We start from the raw sequence: 24,013 nt of genomic DNA, 5'->3' as shown, positions 1-24,013 counted from the left end.
AGAGACGATAGGGGGCGGTATCTTTCCAATTGAGCTCAGAGAGTCTGCAACACTAACCTGAGGCTCGATTGATGAAATAAGAATTGAAATCGGCAATAAAAAGAAATACGACAAACAAACGCTATATAGCGTTGGCGGCACTCAACGGTCGGCATGAACTAACGACAAAACGCGTGGCTGGCATTCAAAGTGTTAATGTGTCTATATAACATACATGGACAAATTAATGTGTCTATAAATATAACATACATGGACAGATTAATGTGTCTACAGTAAAAACCTTGTAAACTTAAGCCACCAACATGTTCTGTGTTTCGATAGCTCTCCTCTGTGTCTCTCCTCTGTGTAGTTAGTCTTAAATGAAAAAAAACATTTTCAAAAAGGCAGCACACAGTTACGACGGAGCAAAGATGCTCATGGTGAATGTATTGAAAACACAAAGAGACAGTACCGCTAGCTGCCAGCGGGCGCCACCATTGTACATTATTCATTCATTCATTCAAACCTTTATTTATTCTCAAAGACAATTGAGGTCACCCTCATTTTCAATGTCGTCGAGACTTTATGTCATTATCACTTTAACAGATGTTCTGCTACAGACTTACTACAACAAGTGAACTGCCAATAGTTGAAAGAGCTCAGATTGATGGTCAGAAAATGAACCAGGGCTTATTTTTGTGTGAATGCAAACAAAAATAGTATTCTTTTGCAGTGTAATGGTGCCTGAGCTACACGTACAACACAGTATTGAACGGACGTCTCTTATTACAGTATGGCAGTTCTAAAGCTCTCAGTACGACAAATGGACTGACTGATGGGAGGAGAGGGGCAGTGGCACTAATGGAGTTGGAGAAGAGATGAGGAGGAGAAGAGAGGAGGAGGAGGGGAAATGAGAGGAGAGGAGAGGAGAAGAGATGAGGAGGAGGGGGAAGGAGAGGAAATGAGAGGAGGGGAGAGGAGAAGAGAGGTGGGTAGATGAGACGAGCAAATAGAGGAGAAATAGACGAGCAGAGAGAGAGAGAGAACTTTACTCAAGTATTATTAGGTTTGTATACTTGTACTTTTATTCAATTACATTTCAGAGAAAAAAACCATACTTTTTACTCCTTACATTTAAAATGCAGACCTGGGGCGCCCGAGTGGCGCACCGCATACAGCACTACGGTGCAACACGGCCGTCGCGGGTTCGACTCCCGGACCCGGAGACCCTTGCCGAATGTCTTCCCCCCGTCTATCTCCCATTCTTCCTCTCTCTCTCTCTCTACCGGACTGCCCGGTAGCAAAAATCAATAAAAACCTACCAAAAACATAACTTGTCCGAAACAGGACAAGTAACGTTTAAAACGCAGACCTACAAAGTACAAATCTTGCAGGTCCAACCATTTTAATTAGTGAATTTGTTTCTCTGGCCGAACTAACGTTAACGTTATTAATCCTGCGGCCGCACTGACAGCCAATCAAATCAATGGAAAATTAACCCGCCCATACCCATGCTGATTGATCCTTGTGCAAGACTAGAAAGCGGGGATCTTTGATTAAACACCTGCTATCAGAAGTCAAAGTCAAAGTCAGCTTTATTATAATGTGCAAGACATACAGAGAAGTGAAATTTCGTTTCCCCCTTCCCACGGTGTATATAAAAAAAGATCTAATATAAACATAAAGTAACATATAGGACACTATAAACATAAGTAATATATGGGACACGATGTACATACACTATACAGGACTATATATACAGTATAAACAGTGGCTAATTTTTTTTATGTATGATTGAAATAAATATAGGAGGTCAAAGAGAACTTAGTGCAAATCTTTTTTAGCAGCAGTGGTACATAGTAAGTATAACTGATAAATAATGGCAGCAGAATACAATAGTGGCAGTAAAGTGGCAGTGAGATGATAGATATGGCAGTAAACTAAAATAAATAATGGCAGTAAAGTAAAGTGACAGTGAGTTTGTGAAGTGGCAGTGTGTGTCTGTGTGTATGTCAGTGAGGGGGGGGGGGGGGGGTGTTCTTAGTCCAGGTTCTGTGGCGGCAGAGTGAGAGCGGGGGGAGAGCTGGGAGAGAGTTCAGCTTCCTGACAGCCTGGTGTATGAAGCTGTCTTTCAGACTGCTGGTCTTGGCTCGGAGGCTCCTCATTCTCCTCCCGGAGGGCAGGAGAGTGAAAAAACGTTGTGAGGGGTGGGCGATGTCGCTCGCTATGCTTAGTGCGGGCCAGGCGTGTATTGTAGATGTCCTGGAGGGAGGGGAGGGGTGCACCAACGATCCTCTCAGCTGTTCTGACCGTGCGTTGCAGGGTCTTGCGGCAAGATGCTGTGCAGCCGCCGTACGACGCGGTTATGCAGCTGGTCAGGAGGCTCTCGATGGTGCCCCGGTAGAAGGAGCACAGGATGGGCACTGAGGCTCCAGCTCTTCTCAGTTTGCGGAGGAAGTAGAGGCACTGTTGAGCTTTCTTTGCCAGTGATGCGGTGTTGGTGTTCCAGGAGAGGTCCTATGTGATGTGCACACCCAGGAATTTGGTGCTGCTTACTCTCTCCACCACCGCACCGTTGATGGTCAGTGGAGGGTGCTGGGTGTGCGCTCTCCGGAAGTCGACAACAACCTCCTTTGTTTTCTCCACATTGAGAATGAGGTTGTTGTTCCCGCACCACATGATCAGTTGGCTCACCTCGTCAATGTAGTGGGACTCGTCATTGTTTTTAATGAGCCCCACCACAGTTGTGTCATCCGCAAACTTGATGAAGTAGTGAAGAGTAGGGGGCTGAGCACGCATCCTTGGGGGGCCCCAGTGTTCAGGATGATGGTGCTGGATGTGTTGTTGCCAACCCGAACTGCCTGTGGTCTCCCGGTCAGGAAGTCCAGCAGCGAGTTGCACATCGAGGTGCTCAGCTCAGAAGAATAGACAGTCAGAGTGACAAGCTACAGAAGATGGACACAAACGATAGTACGAGTGATGAAGAGGATGAAACGGAACATTTCATTGCCCCGGAATAAATAAATAAAATGTTTTACTTTAACTTTTTAATACTTTTAAATTAGAAAAAGGTACATTTAAAAGTAGAAACGTTTTGACTTTTACTCAAGTGTGTTTTTAGCCAGATACTTTTACTTGAGTAAGATTTTGAGACGGTACCCATACTTTCACTTAAGTATAATTTCTGGGTACTTTTTACACCGCTGTCTGGAACACAGTTTGAAGCTAAACGCCACCTGGGAAGTTACCCCTTCACAGCAATTCTGTTTATAACCATATTCTAGGCTCACGTTTGGTTCACAGTGTCTCAAAATGACCTGTTTTGATTTAAAACATACAATTGAATAATTGTGAGAATTACATGTGTAGTAATTGTGCTTTGTACACTAATTACACGTTCTGTGAATGTATTCAAATCCTTCCTCCCCCAAAACTGCATAGTGTACCTTTAAGCAATAACATAGAGGCAGTGCAGCCTCACTCATTATGAAGAGCACACATGTGTGAATAACACACAATACAGCTAGGGTGACCAGGGTGTCCCCCTTTTGGTTGTACTGTCCCACCATTTGACCGAACGTCCCACATATTGAGAGGATGTCCCTCTTTTTGAAGCAAAAAAAAACATTGGTCTCGGTGAAGACCATGTTATTCTAATAAAAGAATTTACATTATCTATCTGTCCCACTTTGTCCCACCAAAATCTTACTGTTATCCTGCTTTTGGACTTTTTGCATCTGGTCACCCTAAATACAGCATGAGAACATACAACTTAATTTTTTTATATTGTTTCAAACATTAATGGTCCCATATTTTACACTTGATATCCATAAGAAGATATGTTTGTGGTTTTAAGTACAAAAAAAGTGCCACCGCCAGATCTTTTTTTGAAGATAGTTGTTCATTTTCACAAATGACAATAATAGGGGACACCGACTAAGGATTTGTATAGTCGACTTTGATTGGCCAAAATTTGACGATAGTCGACTGGTAGTCGGTCCACTGATGGATACATCTTGATATTTGTCTAGTCTAGTGGGTTCATTAGACGGGGTAAATCCTCTTTCAGTGCCTCTGTGCCAGTTTTCTTAGGCAGTTAGCCTCGCTGGTATGCGCGCCATTAGCGTTAGCCATGCTTCTAGGCCTCTTTGCTTTTGGAAAGAATGATACAAAAAATCAAAGAAAAAAATATTATACATTTAAAAAAAGAAATAATGCATTCAACTAAGAGGTTGGCAGTCGACTGCGGCTCCTTTCGATCGATTAGTCGATTATTTGACTAGTCGAGGTCAGCCCTAGACAATAATAATAAAAACAATAGCCTAACTTGCAAATTCTCATTGAAAACGTCTCCATTCCCCAACTAGTAATGGTTCTAGTGACACTTGTTTTCTCAGTGTCTGGCTAACTCTGTCTGCCTTCTCTCCCCCTGTGTGTGCAGGCTGGCCCAAGCTGGCTAACTCTGTCTGCCTTCTCTCCCCCTGTGTGTGCAGGCTGGCCCAAGCTGGCTAACTCTGTCTGCCTTCTCTCCCCCCTGTGTGTGCAGGCTGGCCCAAGCTGGCTAACTCTGTCTGTCTTCTCTCACCCTGTGTGTGCAGGCTGGCCCAAGCTGGCTAACTCTGTCTGCCTTCTCCTCTCACCCTGTGTGTGCAGGCTGGCCCAAGCTGGCTAACTCTGTGTGCCTTCTCTCCCCCCTGTGTGTGCAGGCTGGCCCAAGCTGGCTAACTCTGTATGCCTTCTCTCCCCCTGTGTGTGCAGGCTGGCCCAAGCTGGCTAACTCTGTATGCCTTCTCTCCCCCTGTGTGTGCAGGCTGGCCCAAGCTGGCTAACTCTGTATGCCTTCTCTCCCCCTGTGTGTGCAGGCTGGCCCAAGCTGGCTAACTCTGTATGCCTTCTCTCCCCCTGTGTGTGCAGGCTGGCCCAAGCTGGCTAACTCTGTCTGCCTTCTCCTCTCCCCCTGTGTGTGCAGGCTGGCCCAAGCTGGCTAACTCTGTCTGCCTTCTCTCCCCCTGTGTGTGCAGGCTGGCCCAAGCTGCTGTGGTTTGTCACCGAGTCCAAACACCTGTCCAAACCCCCCCGAGACTGGTTCCCACAGATCAAGGATGCCAACCAGGACACCGCCTACATCGAGGTAGAAACACACATAAACACACACACACACACACACATCCACATGCCATGAGCCATAAATATATATGTGACCGGGCCCAGCACTTCCGTCCTCAAGTTGTAAAATCGGATCCATATGATGATCACAGTTTGAATGTTTAAATGTCATCAAAAAATATCAAAAGTGGCGGCTGGGTGGCGTAGTGGAGATTGCGCTTGTCACCAATGCAAGAGACTCCGGGCTCGATTCCCCGAGTCAGCATTGCCTGCGGCTTGGGCCAGTCGTCATACTATCTCAATTGGCAGAGGTAGCGGGTGGAAAGTCGATGGGTGGGGATTGGACGTTGTGGACAGCGACTCCTACAGTCGGTTGGGTGACGCCTGTACAGCAGAGACAGGAAGTATCGGAGGCAGCCTTCCACGCGTCTGTTGAAATTTTTTTAAATCAGCTAAAAACATTACTGTTTAAACAGGCCTTTGGGTAATGTTTGAGCTTCTCCTCCAGGTATAAAATATGTCTTTTGTTTTTGTTTTCTTTTCTTTCTCTGTGATGCATTGTGTTTTTGTTCTGTCTCTTATCTCTTGAATGGTTCTTGCTTTTTATTTTTATATTTTATTTAATTTCTGCTGTATGTAAAGCACTTTGTGAGTTGGCTCTGTGAAAAGTGCTATATAAATAAACTTTACTTACCGTACTTATTTACTTACTCCTCGCCAATGAGAGTCTGCGCTGTCTGGTGAAAAGATGCGACAGGCTGCCTCCTCGTTGAAGGATTTGGGGTGCTTTTTCAACACATAGTGATGTATAGATTGGGGGGAGATGACCACAGCTAAAACGGTGAGATCGAAATGTGCATGCTGACGGTGGAAGCAGGAGACGGTGGTTCAGTAGAGCAGGGTGATTGTTGTGAGGCACACTGCCAGCAAGAGAATGTTTTGAATTCCTTGTAACAAAACATTGATAAGAGCGAGTGTACTGTAGGCCCAGAGCAGGAGGGAGAGAGGTTCATCTTAATGAAACGTGAAATGTGTGTAAAGGTTAAACGCGGTTGTCATGACAGCGCGGCACATGACAACCAGAAGGCGGGGCCGTCGTTGTTACGACGAAGATCTATAAGTCGAACGGTGTTTCCGGGTGTAAGGCAGACCAAAGAAACGAATCCCAGAGGAGGGAAGGGACCGAGAGACTCTATCCTCTTATCACAGGGGAGGGGGGGGGGGGGGAGAATGCCACATCATCATTAGCTTCGGCTACCACGAGGATGGTCTTGGCTAACGAACAGGCCTGACCACTGTTGGACTGAGAGACAGAGGGACAATAGACTGGACTGAAAGATCATTAGATAGACTGAACACACCGAAAGATCATTAGAATAGACTCTTCAAGGACAATACAATCTGTTAACATCTGAGCTGAGGTTTCTGTTTATAGCAATAAACAACGCTTTTCCTTGTAAGGTATTTCACGTTGTCGGAGTGTCGAATTCTTACGGAGGTGGAGAATTATTATGGTTTGCGGATTGTACTAACGGGGAGAGATAAGGATCTTATCTGCCAGTATAGGAGACGTCAGGACCATTAAAATGACACAACGCAGAGGAATTGGATGGAGAGCCAAACAGACGAAGACGTGATACTGGCCAGTTTGATCAGGATCTAACAGTGTACCGGAGGGGACACGTGATGCAAGGCTTCTATCCTCACTACAGCCGACCAGTGGGAGGCATAGTCTAGCAACGTTCAAGACAGGGGAGGGGAGAATTGGCAATACGAAATTGGGATGGGAGGAAAATAGAAAAATAAGGAGAAAAAGTGGATACAAAAAAATATATATATATCAAAAGTGAAATTTCAATATAATTTCAATTATCAATATACACATCCTAAGTACAATTATTTACTGCTTGTAGCTTCTGTGTCCCTGACGCATGGAATGTTTTGCAAAGCACATTAAAACTGAATACTTTAGTATCCATTGGTCAGTTTATATCTATAACGGCCAACCATTTCACCCCAGTTCTGTAATTGTTTAGATTGATTTTAATTGACTGACTTTTCTGTTTCTATATTGTGTTTGTATTATGTTTTGTTCCTCTAGACGTCATTGTAAATGAGAGCTGCTCTCAATGATCTTTCGAGATTTAATGAAGATTGAATGAATGAATGATTGAATGAATGATAGAATGATTGATTGAATGAATGATTGAACTAACAATGTACTTTCAGTTTGGAAAAACCTACTAATGTTTGAGTTTTGAGTCTGGGTCTCCTCTCTGTCTGTCTCCAGTATAAGACGTGTAAGGACGGCAGTGTCCTCGGGGTGACGATATCGAGGATAGCGCTGCTCACTCACTGCCAGGCTCTCACCCAATCCTGTGGCTACACGGAAGGTACCAGATCACTACCGTACACCTCACCTCTCCACGCAACCTGCCAAGCAGTTATTAATTATTTTAGTCGAGTGCTGTACTTAAAAGGAACACACCGACATTTTGGGAAGTACGTTTACCGTCTTCTCCAGAGTCAGACAAGAAGATGGATACCGATTATATCCATATCCGCTTCCATTAATTTGTGCTAAGCTGGATAGCTTTCTACTGAACGCACAGAGAGGAGATTGGTATCCATCTTCTTGTCTGACTCTGGAGAAGACGGCAAGTGAATTTCCCATAATTTTGGCATCTTCCTTTGAGTACAATTTTGAGGTACTTGTACTGTACTTGAGTATTATCATTTTAGGGACTTTTACTTAACTACTTTTTAAAGAAAAAAATAACATTTTACTCCACTACATTCATCTGAACCACTAGTTACTTTTAAGAAAATGTTGTATGAAGACAATGGACCTCATTCTCAAAAGATTTCTTAACACTTTGATTGCCAGCATGGGGTGCACTATTTATCGCTTGAGTGCCAGCGCTTTAGTCAATGAGAGGGCGAGCACATTTGCGAACGCATAAACTAGGGATGCACCGATATGAAAATTTGCGGCCGATACCGATACCGATTGTTCAACTAACACAATCGGCCGATACCGATACCGATATTTGTGGCAAAAAAAAATAATAATAATAAATAAATACATCTTTTTTCTTTTTTTTCTTTTTTTTGACTACTGTATATTTGTATGTCTCTAAATGTTTTGATGAATTGAAAATGGAGGACCCTTATGTAAAAAAGCCGAAAGTCTTTTTCTGGTCTTCATCCTCCAGTCTTAGCACTGTTGTATTGAGCTGTACTGTATTGTACCCATTCTGCAATCTGTTAACACTTTAATCACCGAAGACGCTGTGCAGCGTCTTTCCCCGCCATGCTTATTCTGCCGAAGACTCTGGACAGCGTCTTTGATATCAATATTTCAAAAATCTGTGATCGAAATCATATTTCTCCCCCGGAGACATTATATGTACTGGTGAGCCCCTCTCAACTCTCCAACGGTTCAAGAGCGCCATCTGGTGGCCGATCGGCCACTCGCCCAAACAGGAAGTGATGCGGATGAAGTGGTGCTCACCCATATTTCGTCCGGGCACTCGCTATCATTAGCAGGACTCCATCTTGACACAATGGATGTCGATCGGTTGCAAATAACTCGATAAACAACATGATTTGGACGTATATACTATTATACAACCTGGAAATGGATCGGGTATTTCTACATCCCATAATAGGAATATTTCAGTTCCACGCTCATCGTCCAACGGCGCGAGGAAGATACGGTAAGATCCAGTGTTATTTGTCAACGTGTTCTTTACTAACTGCTCTAATGATCATAGCACCCACACTAGATGAATGATATAATGTTGCCCACGGAATTATAAACGACCCCCCGCCCATCCGGTCAACATCAAATGATAAGTAGTAACTCCTAGAAGCATGTCCAGTTGACATTTTTTATCTCGCACAGATTCCTATCAAACTGTATTTGATCATCAATATAATGCATTTGGGGCTATAAATCAAGTTCTGGAGAAAGCTGCAGAAAACGATAAAAACATACTTATACTTTAGACCGTATTTTAGTATGAATATGTGAATGAAAAAGTATAACGTTGCTACACCCTGAACAATAGATATAGGACGTTGAATGGGCCATAGTAATGTCAATGTATCAATACAATTTAAAAAGTTATAGCCCTGCAAAGAAGGGGAACTTATCCATGTTAAATCGGGCTGGCGAGGGATGGTAAATTATGAATTTAACCCCGGCGATCAAAGTGTTAATAAAGTTTTCAATCAATCAATCAGACAAATGTATAGAAAAGCTTTTATTATAACCATATAACAAAAAATTATATTGTTTATGAAAATGTGTTAGCCCTATGCTTGACTATTATTTTAGGCATGGCAACAAATAAAATAATAATAATAAAATGAATAAATAAAATATTAAATAAATAAATAGGCTACACGTCTCTCTTTTTGTGTTACAAAGTGTGCTCACCGATATCAACATAGGCCTCTTTACTTACTTAAAAAAGGAAACATCAAGAAATATGTTTATGGTATTCCATCATGCCATGTGTGTTTTTTATATATTTTATAATGCTCATGATTATTGCTGAAGTCTGAGTCATACAATACCCACTGGCTTTCATCTTCAACAGACTAACTTGACTAAAAAGACAAAAAAGTGTATGAGTTTTAAGAGTTTAAGAGACAGCACTCACTGTATCTCTCTCAAACAAAGCTCCATGTTCTCCAGTAATATCTCCATAATCTGAGTTTGCAACAGAACCATTTTGATTGACAGTCGATTCTGCCAATTACGTCACACCGCTAGCACCCACCTCCTGCTGTTCTTACCACTAATCGGCAAGCGTTTATCCTTATTTTACTTCCGGGAAGTCCACCATTGATTTTGACGAGAGCTCAACAACAACAACAACAACAACGTTAGCTCCCCGCAGCCCACAAGTAGATTACCAGCGCTCCGCAGGATGACCAAACGAGGCATAATGATTTTACTGCAACGAATGTTATAATAAAAGCTTTTCTATACATTTGTCTGATTGAAAACTTTATTAACAGATTGCAGAATGGGTATTCAGTGCGGGCTCTCTGAGCAAAGGAAGGAACTGAGATATGAATGACCAACAACAATGCTATATGGTCGGGTAAATAATATGCTGATGCTATTGAACGTGTAACTATATAACGTTAATGCCACAAAACGAATGCCTTTGTTAATCATAAGTAACTTTGATGCAGTAGCGTGTGTGTGTGTGGGGGCGGCGTTGTGCAGGTTGCTTGACTGAAACTTTTTTCAAAGTTTGAACGTGTGGGCCAGATTGACGCGACACAAATTGATGGATATTTATCGGCTACTGCCATCGGTACATTTGAGCTTATCGGCCGATAGGCCGATGGCAGTCAACAAGGCACTTATCGGCCGATACCGATACCCGACCGATATATCGGTGCACCCCTAGCATAAACTATATCTTAAATTATGTGTCTAATACGCCCGTCGCTTATCAATGACTTGCTTGCAGTCAACATGTACGAAACGGATTGTTTTTTCATCTGTACATTTCCGTTTTATAACGTTTTGAATACGAGTACCAGCATGTGACTTGTAACACCAGAGGCGGCAACATCCTAGACCAGGGCTATTCAACTAAATTGTTCAGGGGGCCACATTGTCAGAAACCCAAGGGGCCAGGGGCCGGACTGCCACGGGGCCTCCCCGTGCTATGAATATATGTACACTTGACACAACACGCAACCACATTTTCACAACTGTTATTTAACTACATTGCAAAAGTAGTATACTTTTCAAAAAAAGTGCTTCATTTATGTGCCACATCTGCAACATCTCCTGCAAAAAGTGCTTCATTTATGACTGTGCAACAACTGCAACATCTCCTCTTCAACATTTCAATATAAAAATAAAATAAAAAAGAAACAAGTGCATGATGTGCATCTGAACATTCTAACATCAACACTTGAACAAAAAAAACACATTTATAGTGCAGCTGAGCTTATGAAAAAGTGCTTCATGTCTGTGCAACAACAGCAAATCACAGCATCTTATTAGCACTTATTGTCCACTCTTAACTCTCAAACATCAGGGGGGTGGGGGGCAGACAGGCCTAGCCTACATACACACATCTAATGAGAGCGATTGCACTTCTTTGACTGGGCAATGGCAGAGAAAGAGGGTTCATAGGAAGTGAGGGCTACCCGCAAACAGTGATGCAAATGCTCATTTGTCAAGGAGGCACGGTTGCTTGTTTTAATGGCATTCATGTGAGAGAAACTGGATTCACAGGTGTATGTTGAGCCAAACATTTTTTTTTTTTTTTAACAATATATTTATTGGGTTTTAGTTTGCAAATTACAACATGTATATCAGCAGAGCAGTATTCAGCAAACATTTTCACCCCGTTCTCCCTCCCCTAACCCCACCCCACAAAATAATAATTAACTTCAAAAACAGGTTCACATAGGAAGGATACAGATTTAAATAAAAAATAAACATAAATAAATAATAATACAACCAAAATGTTTTACACATTAAGTAAAGGGTGTTTCTTGTCGTTTTTACACAATGATAAGAGTTGTCCCACAGTACTCCCCCTAATCCCGTTCTTGTTGAAGCAAGTTCCCAACATTCGTATTATGCTTTAAGAAGTACACAAATGGTCCCCAGGCATTATCAAAAATGTTTTGTTTACGTCTAACAATATACACCATCTTTTCCATTGACATATTTGAAGCCATTTCTTTAATCCACATACCAATTCTTGGTCCATCAACATTTTTCCAATTAAGAGCTATTACACGTTTTGCTTGTAATATGCACATATCTATAAATCTAAACTCTTTGCGTTGTAGATGTGGGGTGGTAGGATATAAACCAAGAATAAAAAGCTTGGGATTCAATGGCAACTTCTTTGATAAGATTTGATCGATCAGATCAATAACATCTTGCCAGAAGGTTTTCACTTTCACACATTCCCATATGCAGTGGAACAGTGTCCCCCTTTCCTCACTACACTTAATACAAGTATCTGGAATATTATCATTAAACTTATGCAATTTAACAGGAGTTATATATGTACGCGTCAGCCATTTATATTGTATAAGTTTTAGGTTGCTACTGACTGTCTGACTCTGTGCCTCTTTACATGCCACGCTCCATTCTTCTAAAGATATTTCCTCCTCTATGTCTTCGTTCCATTGATTCAGTTTTGATTCAGATGATTCATCTGAACCAGATACAAATAAGTCGTATAGCATTGAAATTATACCTTTACCATAACAGTGTCTAGTGACTGCTACCTCTAAGATGGAAATGTTCGGTATATCCAATGAATGGTTCTGAGATGATATAAAACTCCTTAGCTGAAGATATTTAAAAAAGTGATGTTTCGGAATATCATATTTTGTAGATATTTCCGCAAAGGACATGAATACTTCATCCTCCTCCCTGTATACGTCTTGCACTTTCCTTAACCCCTTTTCAGCCCATACTTTAAATCCACTATCGTTTTGCCCTGATTTAAAATTGGCATTGCCCCAAATAGGACTGAACCTGGATCGGGACGAATTTATATTCAAATATTTGAGTGCGTCAAACCACACATCTATCATGTTTAAAATAATGGGGTTGTCTGTATTTTTCTTCAGATATTTACGGTCTCCAGAATACAAATACAGGTGCAAGGGTAAGCTCGGTTTAACAGAGCAGGATTCTGAATGGATCCAAGCAGGGGGATTCTCCGATGAGAAGTAAAACATGATCGTCCGCAGTTGTGCTGCCCAGTAATACCATTGGATATTTGGGCATTTCAGGCCTCCTCGGTCATATGGTAGGTAAAGTAGAGATAGACGTAATCTGGGGCGTTTATTTTGCCATATAAAGTTGGTAAACAGTTTCTTGATTCTTGTGAACAAAGACGAGGGGGGGGGGGTAAAGGGATATTCTGGAATAGGTAGAGAAATTTAGGGAGTATATTCATTTTTAGAATATTAATCCTGCCGATAATTGAGATGGGTAGGGATGTCCAACGCTCTATTGAAGAAGTACTAGCTTCCAGAATTGGGTCATAGTTTATCTGAGAAATCTTATTCACCTCAGGGACAATTTTTATTCCCAAATACGTGAATGTATCTGTTGAGTTGAGAGTAGAAGCACAAGCAAGCCCATCCTCCCTCTCTCTTTCATTGAGTAACATTATAGATGATTTGGAGTGATTCACTTTATAGCCAGATATTTTCCCAAATGTTTCAATAAGACTTAGGAGTGCTGGGATAGACCTGTGTAGATTTTTTAGCATTAATATTACATCATCGGCGAAGAGGGCTATCCTATGTTCTATATGACCTTCTCGAATCCCATGAATATCACTGTGCATCCTCACCGCTATAGCAAATGGTTCGATCACAAGAATGAAAAGTAAGGGCGATAAAGGGCTCCCTTGTGGGCAACTTCTACTAATTTTAAAGGGTTTAGAGACCTTGCTATTCGTCAGAACTTCTGCCGTAAGCCCTGTACAAAGCAATCTAACCCATTTGACGAATGTGTCTCCAAAGCCAAATCGTGTTAACACCTCAAACAGATAAGGCCACTCGACACGGTCGAAGGCCTTCTCTGCATCCAGTGAGAGTAAGGCAGTGTCTGTCGCCCCCTTGTGGTTATATAAAATATTGAGCACACGTCGGACGTTATGAAAACCCTGTCTCCCTTGAATAAATCCATTCTGGTCTTCCCCCACCACCCTAGGTAGAAGGACCTCCAGTCTTCTTGCAATAATTTTACTAATAATCTTGGTATCCGAATTTTGGAGGCTGATTGGACGCATATTTTCACATTTTGTATTAGGTTTCCCTGGTTTTGGAAGTAAAGTGATTAGGGCTCCTCTCATAGATGTGGGGAGAAGACCATTCTCGAAGGATTCCTGAAACATCTCCAAGAGGGGTGATATTAATTTAGTTTGGAATTTCTTATAAATATCTATGGGGATGCCATCTGGGCCTGCTGCTTTTCCAGCCTGCATACAGCCGATTGCATCAGCAATTTCAACGGCAGTTATATTTTGATCTAAAGCCCTACTCTCCTCCTTTGAAATTTTGGGAATATCTAGGTCGTCTAAGAATTGTGTTTGCATGTCCAGGTTAGGAGAACATTCAGAGCTGTATAATTTCCCATAGAAGACTCTAAAAGCCTCATTAATCTCTGTTGGGTCCACTATAGTTCTACCATTTGGGGCTTCAATACAATTGATGGATCTTTCTGCTTGTTGTTGTTTAATGCGCCAGGCGAGAAGTTTTCCAGGCTTTTCCCCCTGATCATAGTAGGACTGTTTGAGTCTTATTAGGTCGGCAGCGGCTTTGTTAGCTGCTAATTCATTGTACTGTGATCTAAGCAGTAGTAGTTTTGAATGAGCATCTGTAGTCGTATGTTTGTTATGATAAATTTCCGTTTCCATTTTTTTTATATCCTGATCTAATTTCTCCATTTCAAGTCTTGTAGCCTTTTTCTTTGAGCTAGTGAAAGAGATTATTTGTCCCCTAATAAAAGCCTTGAAAGCCTCCCACCTTATGCCAGCAGAGGTCTGGGACTTGTTGCATTCAAAATACAGGTCAATCTGTTTCTCCAAAAAGTCTATAAATGTGTGATCCGTGAGCCATCCTGGTTGAAAACGCCATCTTGGTGGGTCATTCACTAGGTTAGTATCTTCATAGTTCAAGGATACCGCTGCGTGGTCCGAAAGAACTATACTGCTATACTGACATTCACCTACTTTGGAGGCAAGCAGTGCTGAGACTAAAAAGTAGTCTATGCGTGAGTGTGTTTTATGAGTGCTGGAATAGCAGGAATACTGCACTGCATTTGGATTGCCATGCCTCCAAATATCCAACAAGTTTAATTCCTTCATAAAATGATGTATTGTCTTTCTCGACTTATTGTGAGTGCCTTCTAGACCAGTTGACCTGTCCTTTGAAGGGTCCAACGTACAATTAAAGTCACCAGCTATTATGTATTGTCCAGGAAGAGTTGAGGCTGTCAAAAATAAATTATCATAGAATTTAGGGTCCTCTTCATTGGGACCATAAACATTTATCAGCGTTAACGTTTCAGACAGTAACCTACCCTGGACCATAATATATCTACCTGCAGTGTCCCTTACTACATTATGTACCTGTAATGGGACAGACTTATGAATTAGTATCATAACCCCCCTGGCATGAGTGGTGTAGGGGGCAGATAACACTTGGCCCTGCCACCTTTTTGCTACTTTAGGAACATCTTCATTCAAAAGATGCGTTTCTTGTAAAAAAACAATTTTTGATTTCAAATATTTTAACCTGCTCATTACCCTTTTCACCTTTGTAATTTTGTTCAAGCCCCTACAATTCCACGAAGTAAATTTCACCTTGCAGTTCTCTGACATTAGTTAATTAATATATATATATATCCCTTATGAAAAGGTACACAGACAGCCACACCCATATGAGAGAAGAAAATATAATAAAACACATCAGGAAAAAACACCCACCCCCCACCCCCTACTAACCTGATGCCCATGCATCTCCCCTCACCCCTCATTTCACTACTGGCCAAACGAGTTTCTCTAACTTGTCTTCCCCCTAAGCTCAAACTAGCTTTCATTTTTTCTAAATACTAATCACAAATAACATATCTAGTGTTGTCTTGAACTGCGCAATGCTTGCAACTTGTAGGTATAGTATCCATTAGGTCAGGGGCTTACTTTAAACGCCAAACACTATTATTACAAATCTGAAACACTTTTAGTACAAACCTGGAACGCGCGCACGCAGGCTGGGAGACGAGGAAAATGTAAAAAGTTAAATGTTTGTAGCCTGCCCCAGAATCTGCAATGCGTTGTAGGAAAAGTCTAAACCAGTGCTGATTTTGTCCATTGAACTAGACTCAGTCCTGTCCGAATAAGAATACAAATAAAAATCAGAGGAAAACTAAACAGTCATAGTCCAACCACGCCTCATTTCGTGGAAATGGCTATTTTTATAACGTCATTTATATATTCACTTATAAGAATACAGTAGGCTCAGTATGACTGTTACTTTCCTTTCGGAGCCTTCCAACGCCGGGACCGTCTCAATAAATCAAATGCTTCGGATAAACTTTTCCACCTCCGCCGGTGTTTGAAAGGTGCGGGCTCTCTCGTTGTGAGTTACCAGCAGCCGGTCTGGAAAGATGATTCGGTGCGTGTGGATCCCCCGGTCTCTTAGCTTCTTCCGCACCTCGTCGTATCCGCGCTGCCTCTTGTGCACACCTGCAGAGAGGTCTATGTGAAGACGAACCGGCTCGTTATTATAAAGGACCCGTCCCTTGGTCCTAGCCGCCCTCAGTACTCTCTCTCTGTCCTTGAAGTTCATGAACTTCATGATTAGGGTCCTTGGGCGTTGAGAGTCAAGTGGCGCACCGATTCTATGAGCACGCTCCAATACTAAGCCCCCTGGTTCAATATTCAGAGCCTCCGGTAACCATTTCTCCAAAAATGCAGTTGCATCCTGGCCCTCTGCCTTTTCCGGTAGCCCCACCAACCTGACGTTATTTCTTCGACTCCTGCATTCCAAGTCCTCCACTTTGTCGAGAAGGTTTTTAACGGTGTTCTCCAGAGTGCCAACCTTCGGTATCAGCTTATTAACGTTGTCCTCCGCGTCAGAAATCCGTTGTTCAGTCTGCTCTATGCGGCTTATGCAATCTTGTATCTGTTTCTTTATTTCCGTAATTGTTATTTGCATTTTGTCGAATTTCTTATACAGTCCAGTTTTCATAGTCAGTATGGCTTTCATGATATCTTGGTTGTCTGGACTCAACTTTTCATCATCAGATTCGTCGACGTCCTCGTGTGCGTTAGCCATCTTATTTTCACCCGACTTGGTGGCCTCCTCCTCCACCTCAGACTGTTCAGCTTTCTTTCTATCCTTCTTTGCTTTTTCTTTAGCGTTTTTTCCTGACATTTAGATTCCGGATATTCTTATACTTATACTGCGCGACTTTGAGTGATATTTTGATTCGTTTTGTAGGATTAAATTACATGCTAGCAGCTGAGCCTAAAATGTGCGACCTCCTAGTTACTCGTCATGCCCGGAAGTTGAGCCAAACATTGTTAGCACAGATATTGCCAGCGTTTTTATTTTGGGGAATGTCTTGACATGAATACACTTTATCCAAAATGTTGTGGTGGATTCATTCTCAAGTGCCTGCTTCAGAGCAGATGATGCTTGCATGTCAATTATTTCAAGTTGCAGGAGACCTTCATCAATGTGAAGTGATGCAAGGAACTCTTGTCCTTTTGTGGAAATAGCAGCTACATTGGCAAATGGGTTGCTCACAAAATGCATCAATTCTCTGGACATGTCAAATTCATCAAATCGACTTGCAAAGTTTTCCCTCAATTTATCTATCAATGAAATCTGTCATTAATTGAGTGACTTTTGGCTCAATTGTGCGTGTTAACGTTGACATGAAAAGAAAAAAGTAAAAAAAAAAAAAAAAAAATATTAAAAAGATTTTTTTTATTTTTATTATTATCATGTAATCTTTGGCGGGCCGGTCAGAATCATCCCGCGGGCCGCCAGTTGAATAGCCCTGTCCTAGACCATTGCTACTCGCAATTCAAGGGTGGTTACAAGGCTAATTCTGCCAGTGGCTTTGGCAAATCTGATCACAACGCCATCTTGCTTTCCCCAGAGTATAAACAAAAACTCAAGTGTGCGCCGGTAGTCTCACGAGAGGTGCAGAAATGGTCTGTTGAATCGGAGGAGGCGCTCCAAGCTGGACTTGAGTGTACAGACTGGAGTGTGTTCCGCGATAACACAGATAACCTAAATGACTACACGGAGACAGTGCTGGACTTTATATGTACTTTGGTGGAAGAAACAATCCCCACTACCACAACTAGAGTTTACCCAAACCAAAAACCCTGGGTAGACAAATCCGTCCGTGAGGCTCTGAAAGCAAGAACTGCAGCCTACAATGCCGGGCTGGTGGCAGGCAACATGGATGACCACAAGGTGGCGACATGCAACGTGAGAAGGGCAGTGAAAGAAGCAAAAAGGCGCTACAGGGATAAAATTGAACTGCAATTTGAACAGGCTGACTCCAGAGCTATGTGGCAGGGCCTCAGAACGATGACAGATTACAAAGGCACCTCCCTCAAGCTGAACAGTGACATCTCCTTAGCAAATGATCTCAACACCTTCTATGCGAGGTTTGAGGCTGGTAATAACAACACCAGCCCACAGGCCACTGCAACGGAGGGGGGAGGGCTGCTGAGGGAGACTCAGTGTTCAGGGTAACAGAACATGAGGTGAGGAGGACCTTTAAGAAAGTGAATATCAGGAAGGCAGCAGGACAAAAGAGATGATTGTGGACTTCAGGAGGTCGGGGGTCAAGGACTACAGCCCCCTCAGCATCGACGGGGCACCGGTTGAGAGAGTGAACAGTTTCAAGTACCTCGGAGCCCACATATCCGAGGACTTGACATGGACCACACACATTGACAGTGTTGTGAAGAAGGCACGACAACGCCTCTACTTCCTCAGGCGCCTAAGGAAGTTCCAAGTCAGTCAGAAGATCCTTAGGAACTTCTACTCATGTACAATAGAGAGCATCCTGACCGGCAACATCACCTCCTGGTTTGGGAATAGCACTGCACAAGACCGTAGCAGACTACAAAGAGTGACACGTTCAGCCGAACGCACAATTGGAGGGGGGCTTCCCACCCTCCAGAACATTTACAACAAGTGGTGCAAGGGGAAGGCTAAGAGAATTATTAAGGACTCGAGCCACCCGAACAACTGCCTCTTTGAACTGCTGCGGTCAGGCAAGCGATACCGGAGTCTTAAGGCGAGCACAGAAAGACTCAGAAGAAGCTTCTATCCCCAGGCCATCAGGCTGCTAAACGAACAATAAACACTATGCAACAACCATCAAATGCACACAGCACACACACCCACACGCACACACTCACTCAAACAAACAACACACTGCAGCACCCACTCTCCACACTTTAGATCACACAAACACACTTTACACTTTATATTTATTGATAAAGGATTTGCACTACAACTCGTACACCTACTGTGAATTGTACCTAAATTGCACCTCGTCCCATTTCTGCCTTGCACTATATATTATTGTATATTAGTACACTGCACAGTATTGTATATTGTATGGTAACTACGTCTATTCTGCATCGAACATTGTACATATGTCTAAACTGAACACTGTGACCTCATTTTTTTACTTCTAATTTTACTATGTTATTTTATTTCATACTTATCTTGTCTTGCACAGTCTCTGGAGCGTAACAGTAAGAAGCATTTTGTATAAAAGTATTCTGTACTTCTGTATGACAAATATTAAAGAAACTTGAACTTGACCGGACGGTATCCCCGGTCGCGTCCTAAAAGTCTGTGCCGACCAACTGGCCCCGGTATTCACTGACATATTTAACCTGTCCTTAGAACAGGCTGTCATCCCCACCTGTCTGAAGAAGTCCACTATCATCCCTGTACCCAAAAAATCCAAGCCTGCTTGCCTCAATGACTACCGCCCTGTAGCTCTCACCTCTATAGCCATGAAGTGCTTTGAGAAGCTAGTGAATGGCTACATCTGCTCCTCCCTCCCCATCAACCTGGACCCCCTGCAATTTGCATACCGCCCCAACAGGTCCATGGAGGACGCCATAACCCATGTGCTGCACAGCAGCATCACACCTGGACAAGAGGCAGGGGAACTATGTGAGAATGCTATTCATCAACTACAGCTCAGCATTCAATATCATAGTCCCCTCCAAACTCATAGCCAAGCTCAGGGACCTGGGCTTGAACTATGACCTCTGCCAGTGGGTCTTGGACTTCCTGACGGGTAGACCCCAGGTGGTGAGAGCAGGCAACTGCACCTCCTCATCCATCACCCTCAACATAGGGCCCCCCCAGGGCTGTGTTCTGAGTCCCCTCCTCTACTCCCTGTACACACATGACTGTGTGGCTCAGCGGAACAACAACACAATCATCAAATTTGCTGATGACACAGTAGTGGTGGGCCTGATCTCTGCAAACGACGAGAGGGCCTACCTGGAAGAGGTCAAGGTCCTGACGGGATGGTGCCAAGAGAACAGCCTCTCCCTGAACGTCAGCAAAACAAAGGAGATGATTGTGGACTTTAGGAGGTCGGGGGTCAGGGACTACCGACCCCTCAGCATCGACGGGGCACCGGTTGAGAGAGTGAACAGTTTTAAGTACCTCGGAGCCCACATATCCGATGACTTGACATGGACCACACACATTGACAGTGTTGTGAAGAAGGCACGGCAACGCCTCTACTTCCTCAGGCGCCTAAGGAAGTTCCAAGTCAGTCAGAAGATCCTTAAGAACTTCTACTCATGTACAATAGAGAGCATCCTGACTGGCAATATCACCTCCCTGGTTTGGGAATAGCACCGCACAAGACCGTAGCAGACTACAGAGAGTGGCCTGTTCAGCCGAGCGCACAATTGGAGGGGGGCTTCCCACTCTCCAGAACATTTACAACAAGCGGTGCAGGGGTAAGGCTAAGAGAATTATCAAGGACTGCAGCCACCCAAACAACTGCCTCTTTGAACTGCTGCGGTCAGGCAAGCGATACCGGAGTCTCATGGCAAGCACAGAAAGACTCGGAAGAAGATTCTATCCCCAGGCCATCAGGTTGCTCAACGAACAATAACACTATGCAACAACCATCAAATGCACTCACAGCACACACATCCGCACACACTCACTTTAAACAATCAACCCACTGCAGCACCCACTCTACACACTTTAGAACACCTAGACACACTTTATATTTATTGGCAAAGAATTTGCACTACAACCCATACCTTAGGACACCTTACTGTAAATTGTAAATTGTACCTAAATTGTACCTCATCCCATTTCTGCTCTGCACTATATTGTATATTAGTATATTGCATAGTATATTGTATGGTAACTCAGTTACTGCTATCCTGCATTGAACATTGTACATATGTACATACTGAACACTTGTGTCTACGTACGTGACTTCTATTTTTTACTTTTACTTGCTATACTTATTTTATTTCATACTTATCTTTTGTCTAGCACAGTCTCTGGAGCGTAACAGAAAGAAGCATTTTGTATAAAAGTATTCTGTACTTCTGTATGACAACTATTAAAGAAACTTGAAACTTGAACTTGAGTATAGTTTTGAAAATTTCTAGAAGAAAAAAAAGATTCCGCAGGAATCGCCCTTTACTGGAATACACACAACACGTTGTCATTTTCCGGCTGATTTATGAATCGTTTTCAAATAAACGCTAGATTATCGATAGTATATGTGTACTTATGCACGCTAGAGAAGCAGGCTGAAAAATCGATTATCTATGACCTGGTCAGCGCTAACGTCATACACGCACACACATCCACACACAGACACGTTGTGAAATATGAGAAAAAAACATCTGATTACCCCAAAACTGGTAAAATAGATTCCTTACCTCAGATCAGATGTTCCGCAAAAAGATTATTCCAATTCCTGATCGCCATTCCAAATATCGATCGCATTTATTGATCCAACATTAGACCTCGAAACAGATAATCCACGCTGCTTTCGGTTGCCCCAATGAATGCAATAGTCTCGGGTTGCATGCCTGAGAAGTCAAATGTGGAATCCGCAGTTCTTTTTTCACATGCATTTTCATTGAGTCCATTCCAATGGGTGCAATACCATCCGGGAGACGATAGGGGGCGGTATTTGCCCTTTTCGAGGTCAGAGCCAGTCCCAATGATAACGTGAGGCTGGATTGATGAAAAATGAATGGATATCGCTAATAAAAGAAAAAAACGATTAAATAACGAGATTTGTCGTTGTTGGCACTCAACGCATGGCGGCCAACAATGAGATTTATCGTCGTTGGCACTCAATGTGTTAAGTGTCTTAGATATCTTATTACGAACTTCGTAAGATCAACTCTAAAGATCCCTGTCAGATTCATGAACGCGTGGAAATGTTCTTTTTTTGTATCCACTTTTTCTCCTTGTTTTTCCGTGTTTTTTTCCTATCCCAATTTAGTCGTTATGCCAATTCCCCCCTCCCCTTCCTGGTCGTTGCTCGCATGTGCCCCCCATTGGTCGGTCTAGTGAGCCCTGAAGTCTATCAGATGCTTCCTCCGAGACATAGGAGACAGCCAGCAGCTGAGGTGTAATGTGTGGGAGGTCACACTACCCTCACCATCTCCCTCCCTCGCTGTGCAGGCACCCTGACAGACCTGTAGGAGTCGCTGTTCCCAACGACCAGAATACCACCCCACCGGCTTGAGCCAGTATGACGGCCGGCCAAGCCGGAGGCAACGCTGACAGCCGGATTCGATACCAGTGTCTCTCACGTTGGTGACGAGCGCTTAGTCTGCTGCGCCACCCAGCCGCCCTGCATGGAAATGTTCTTAAACAGCCAAGGTCTCCGCTGCGCTCCCCGAACGAGGAATGCCACAGATTCTTAAATTGAACGTGCGTTTTCGTACACCTGAATCTGCAGACATAATCACCTCGCCAGCTCCATATAAGAGCATGCAACCACAGGACTGTGTGCACACAGAATCCACCGGCAACACTAAAGCAATTTGCTTTGACTGATCAACATTTTATTAGATTTAAATGTTTGTCACAATACAGCACAAGTACTTTACAATGAAAATAAGTTTGCCATCTAACCAGTACAAATGTAACAGTAAAGTGCAATAGTAATATACAATGCACAGTAATGGTAAAAGATTATGGAAAAAGGGCATTTTTATATCAAGGCAAGAATGACTTGGAACCCACATAGACTGGTATTGTAAGGGTTGAGGTTGTGGGCCCAAGTGCCGAATGATGGAGGCGGAGGCAGGCACTAAACGGAAACAAATAGAACAGCCTAGCTGACTAACCTACAACTGTTAACTGAACATGGCTAACGCTAAACAGAAACAAACAGAACAGCCTAGCTGACTAACCTACAACTGGTAACAGAAAAACGGCTAACGCTAAACAGAAACAAACAGAACAGCCTAGCTGACTAACCTGCAACTGGTAACAGAAAACGGCTAACGCTAAACAGAAACAAACAGAACAGCCTAGCTGACTAACCTACAATTGTTAACTGAACACGGCTAACGCTAAACAGAAACAAACAGAACAGCCTAGCTGACTAACCTACAACTGGTAACAGAAAAACGGCTAACGCTAAACAGAAACAAACAGAACAGCCTAGCTGACTAACCTACAACTGGTAACAGAAAACGGCTAACACTAAACAGAAACAAACAGAACAGTCTAGCTGACTAACCTACAACTGGTAACAGAAAATGGCTAACACTAAACAGAAACAAACAGAACAGCCTAGCTGACTAACCTACAACTGGTAACAGAAAACAGCTAACACTAAACAGAAACAAACTGGGTGGGCAGGAACAGGCGATACAAACAGGGACACAAACAAATTATATAACAAAGACTGACAAGGGAAACACTAACAATGGACAGCTAGGGAAGATGAGACACATGAGGAAACACTGGGGACATCTGCTTGACAAGGGGATAAACAAAGAGAGGGTCTAGAGAGAGGGGGAGACTGTGAGGGTGGATTATCATGATATCTCTTTTATGGCAACAATTCTACTCAAGTATGCTGTCATGCTGTGTAAGGGGTCATCCCTATATTCCCCGGGTTCTATGTTCCCCGCTTTTTAATTTAAATTTAAAAAAAATTTAATTAAAGGTTCTATGTTCCCCGGGTTCTATGTTCCCCGGGTTCTATGTTCCCCCTATGTTCCCCCTATGTTATGTTCCCCGGTAGCCGCAAAGGGTTCTATGTTCCCCGGGTTCTAAGTTCCCCCGGTAGCGAGTGGAGATAGTGACTTATTATGTTTCCCCAAGCGATTCCAAAGAT

General features: G+C 42.9%; 1 protein-coding gene across 1 annotated transcript in view; it reads left to right on the top strand.

Annotated features, from left to right (window-relative positions):
- The window catches only part of dip2ca (disco-interacting protein 2 homolog Ca), an 837,941-nt gene that overhangs the window by 661,859 nt on the left and 152,069 nt on the right, over positions 1 to 24,013 (top strand). The window contains exons 13-14 of the mRNA XM_084312140.1: positions 5,001 to 5,110; positions 7,376 to 7,478. Of these exons, the coding sequence (XP_084168266.1) occupies positions 5,001 to 5,110; positions 7,376 to 7,478 (213 nt within the window). The remainder of the gene's footprint in view (positions 1 to 5,000; positions 5,111 to 7,375; positions 7,479 to 24,013) is intronic.

The sequence above is a fragment of the Notolepis coatsorum genome, assembly GCF_963971535.1.
Source record: "Notolepis coatsorum genome assembly, chromosome: 4".
Classification (NCBI taxonomy): domain Eukaryota; kingdom Metazoa; phylum Chordata; class Actinopteri; order Aulopiformes; family Paralepididae; genus Notolepis; species Notolepis coatsorum.
This window is presented reverse-complemented; position numbering and strand designations above follow the sequence as displayed.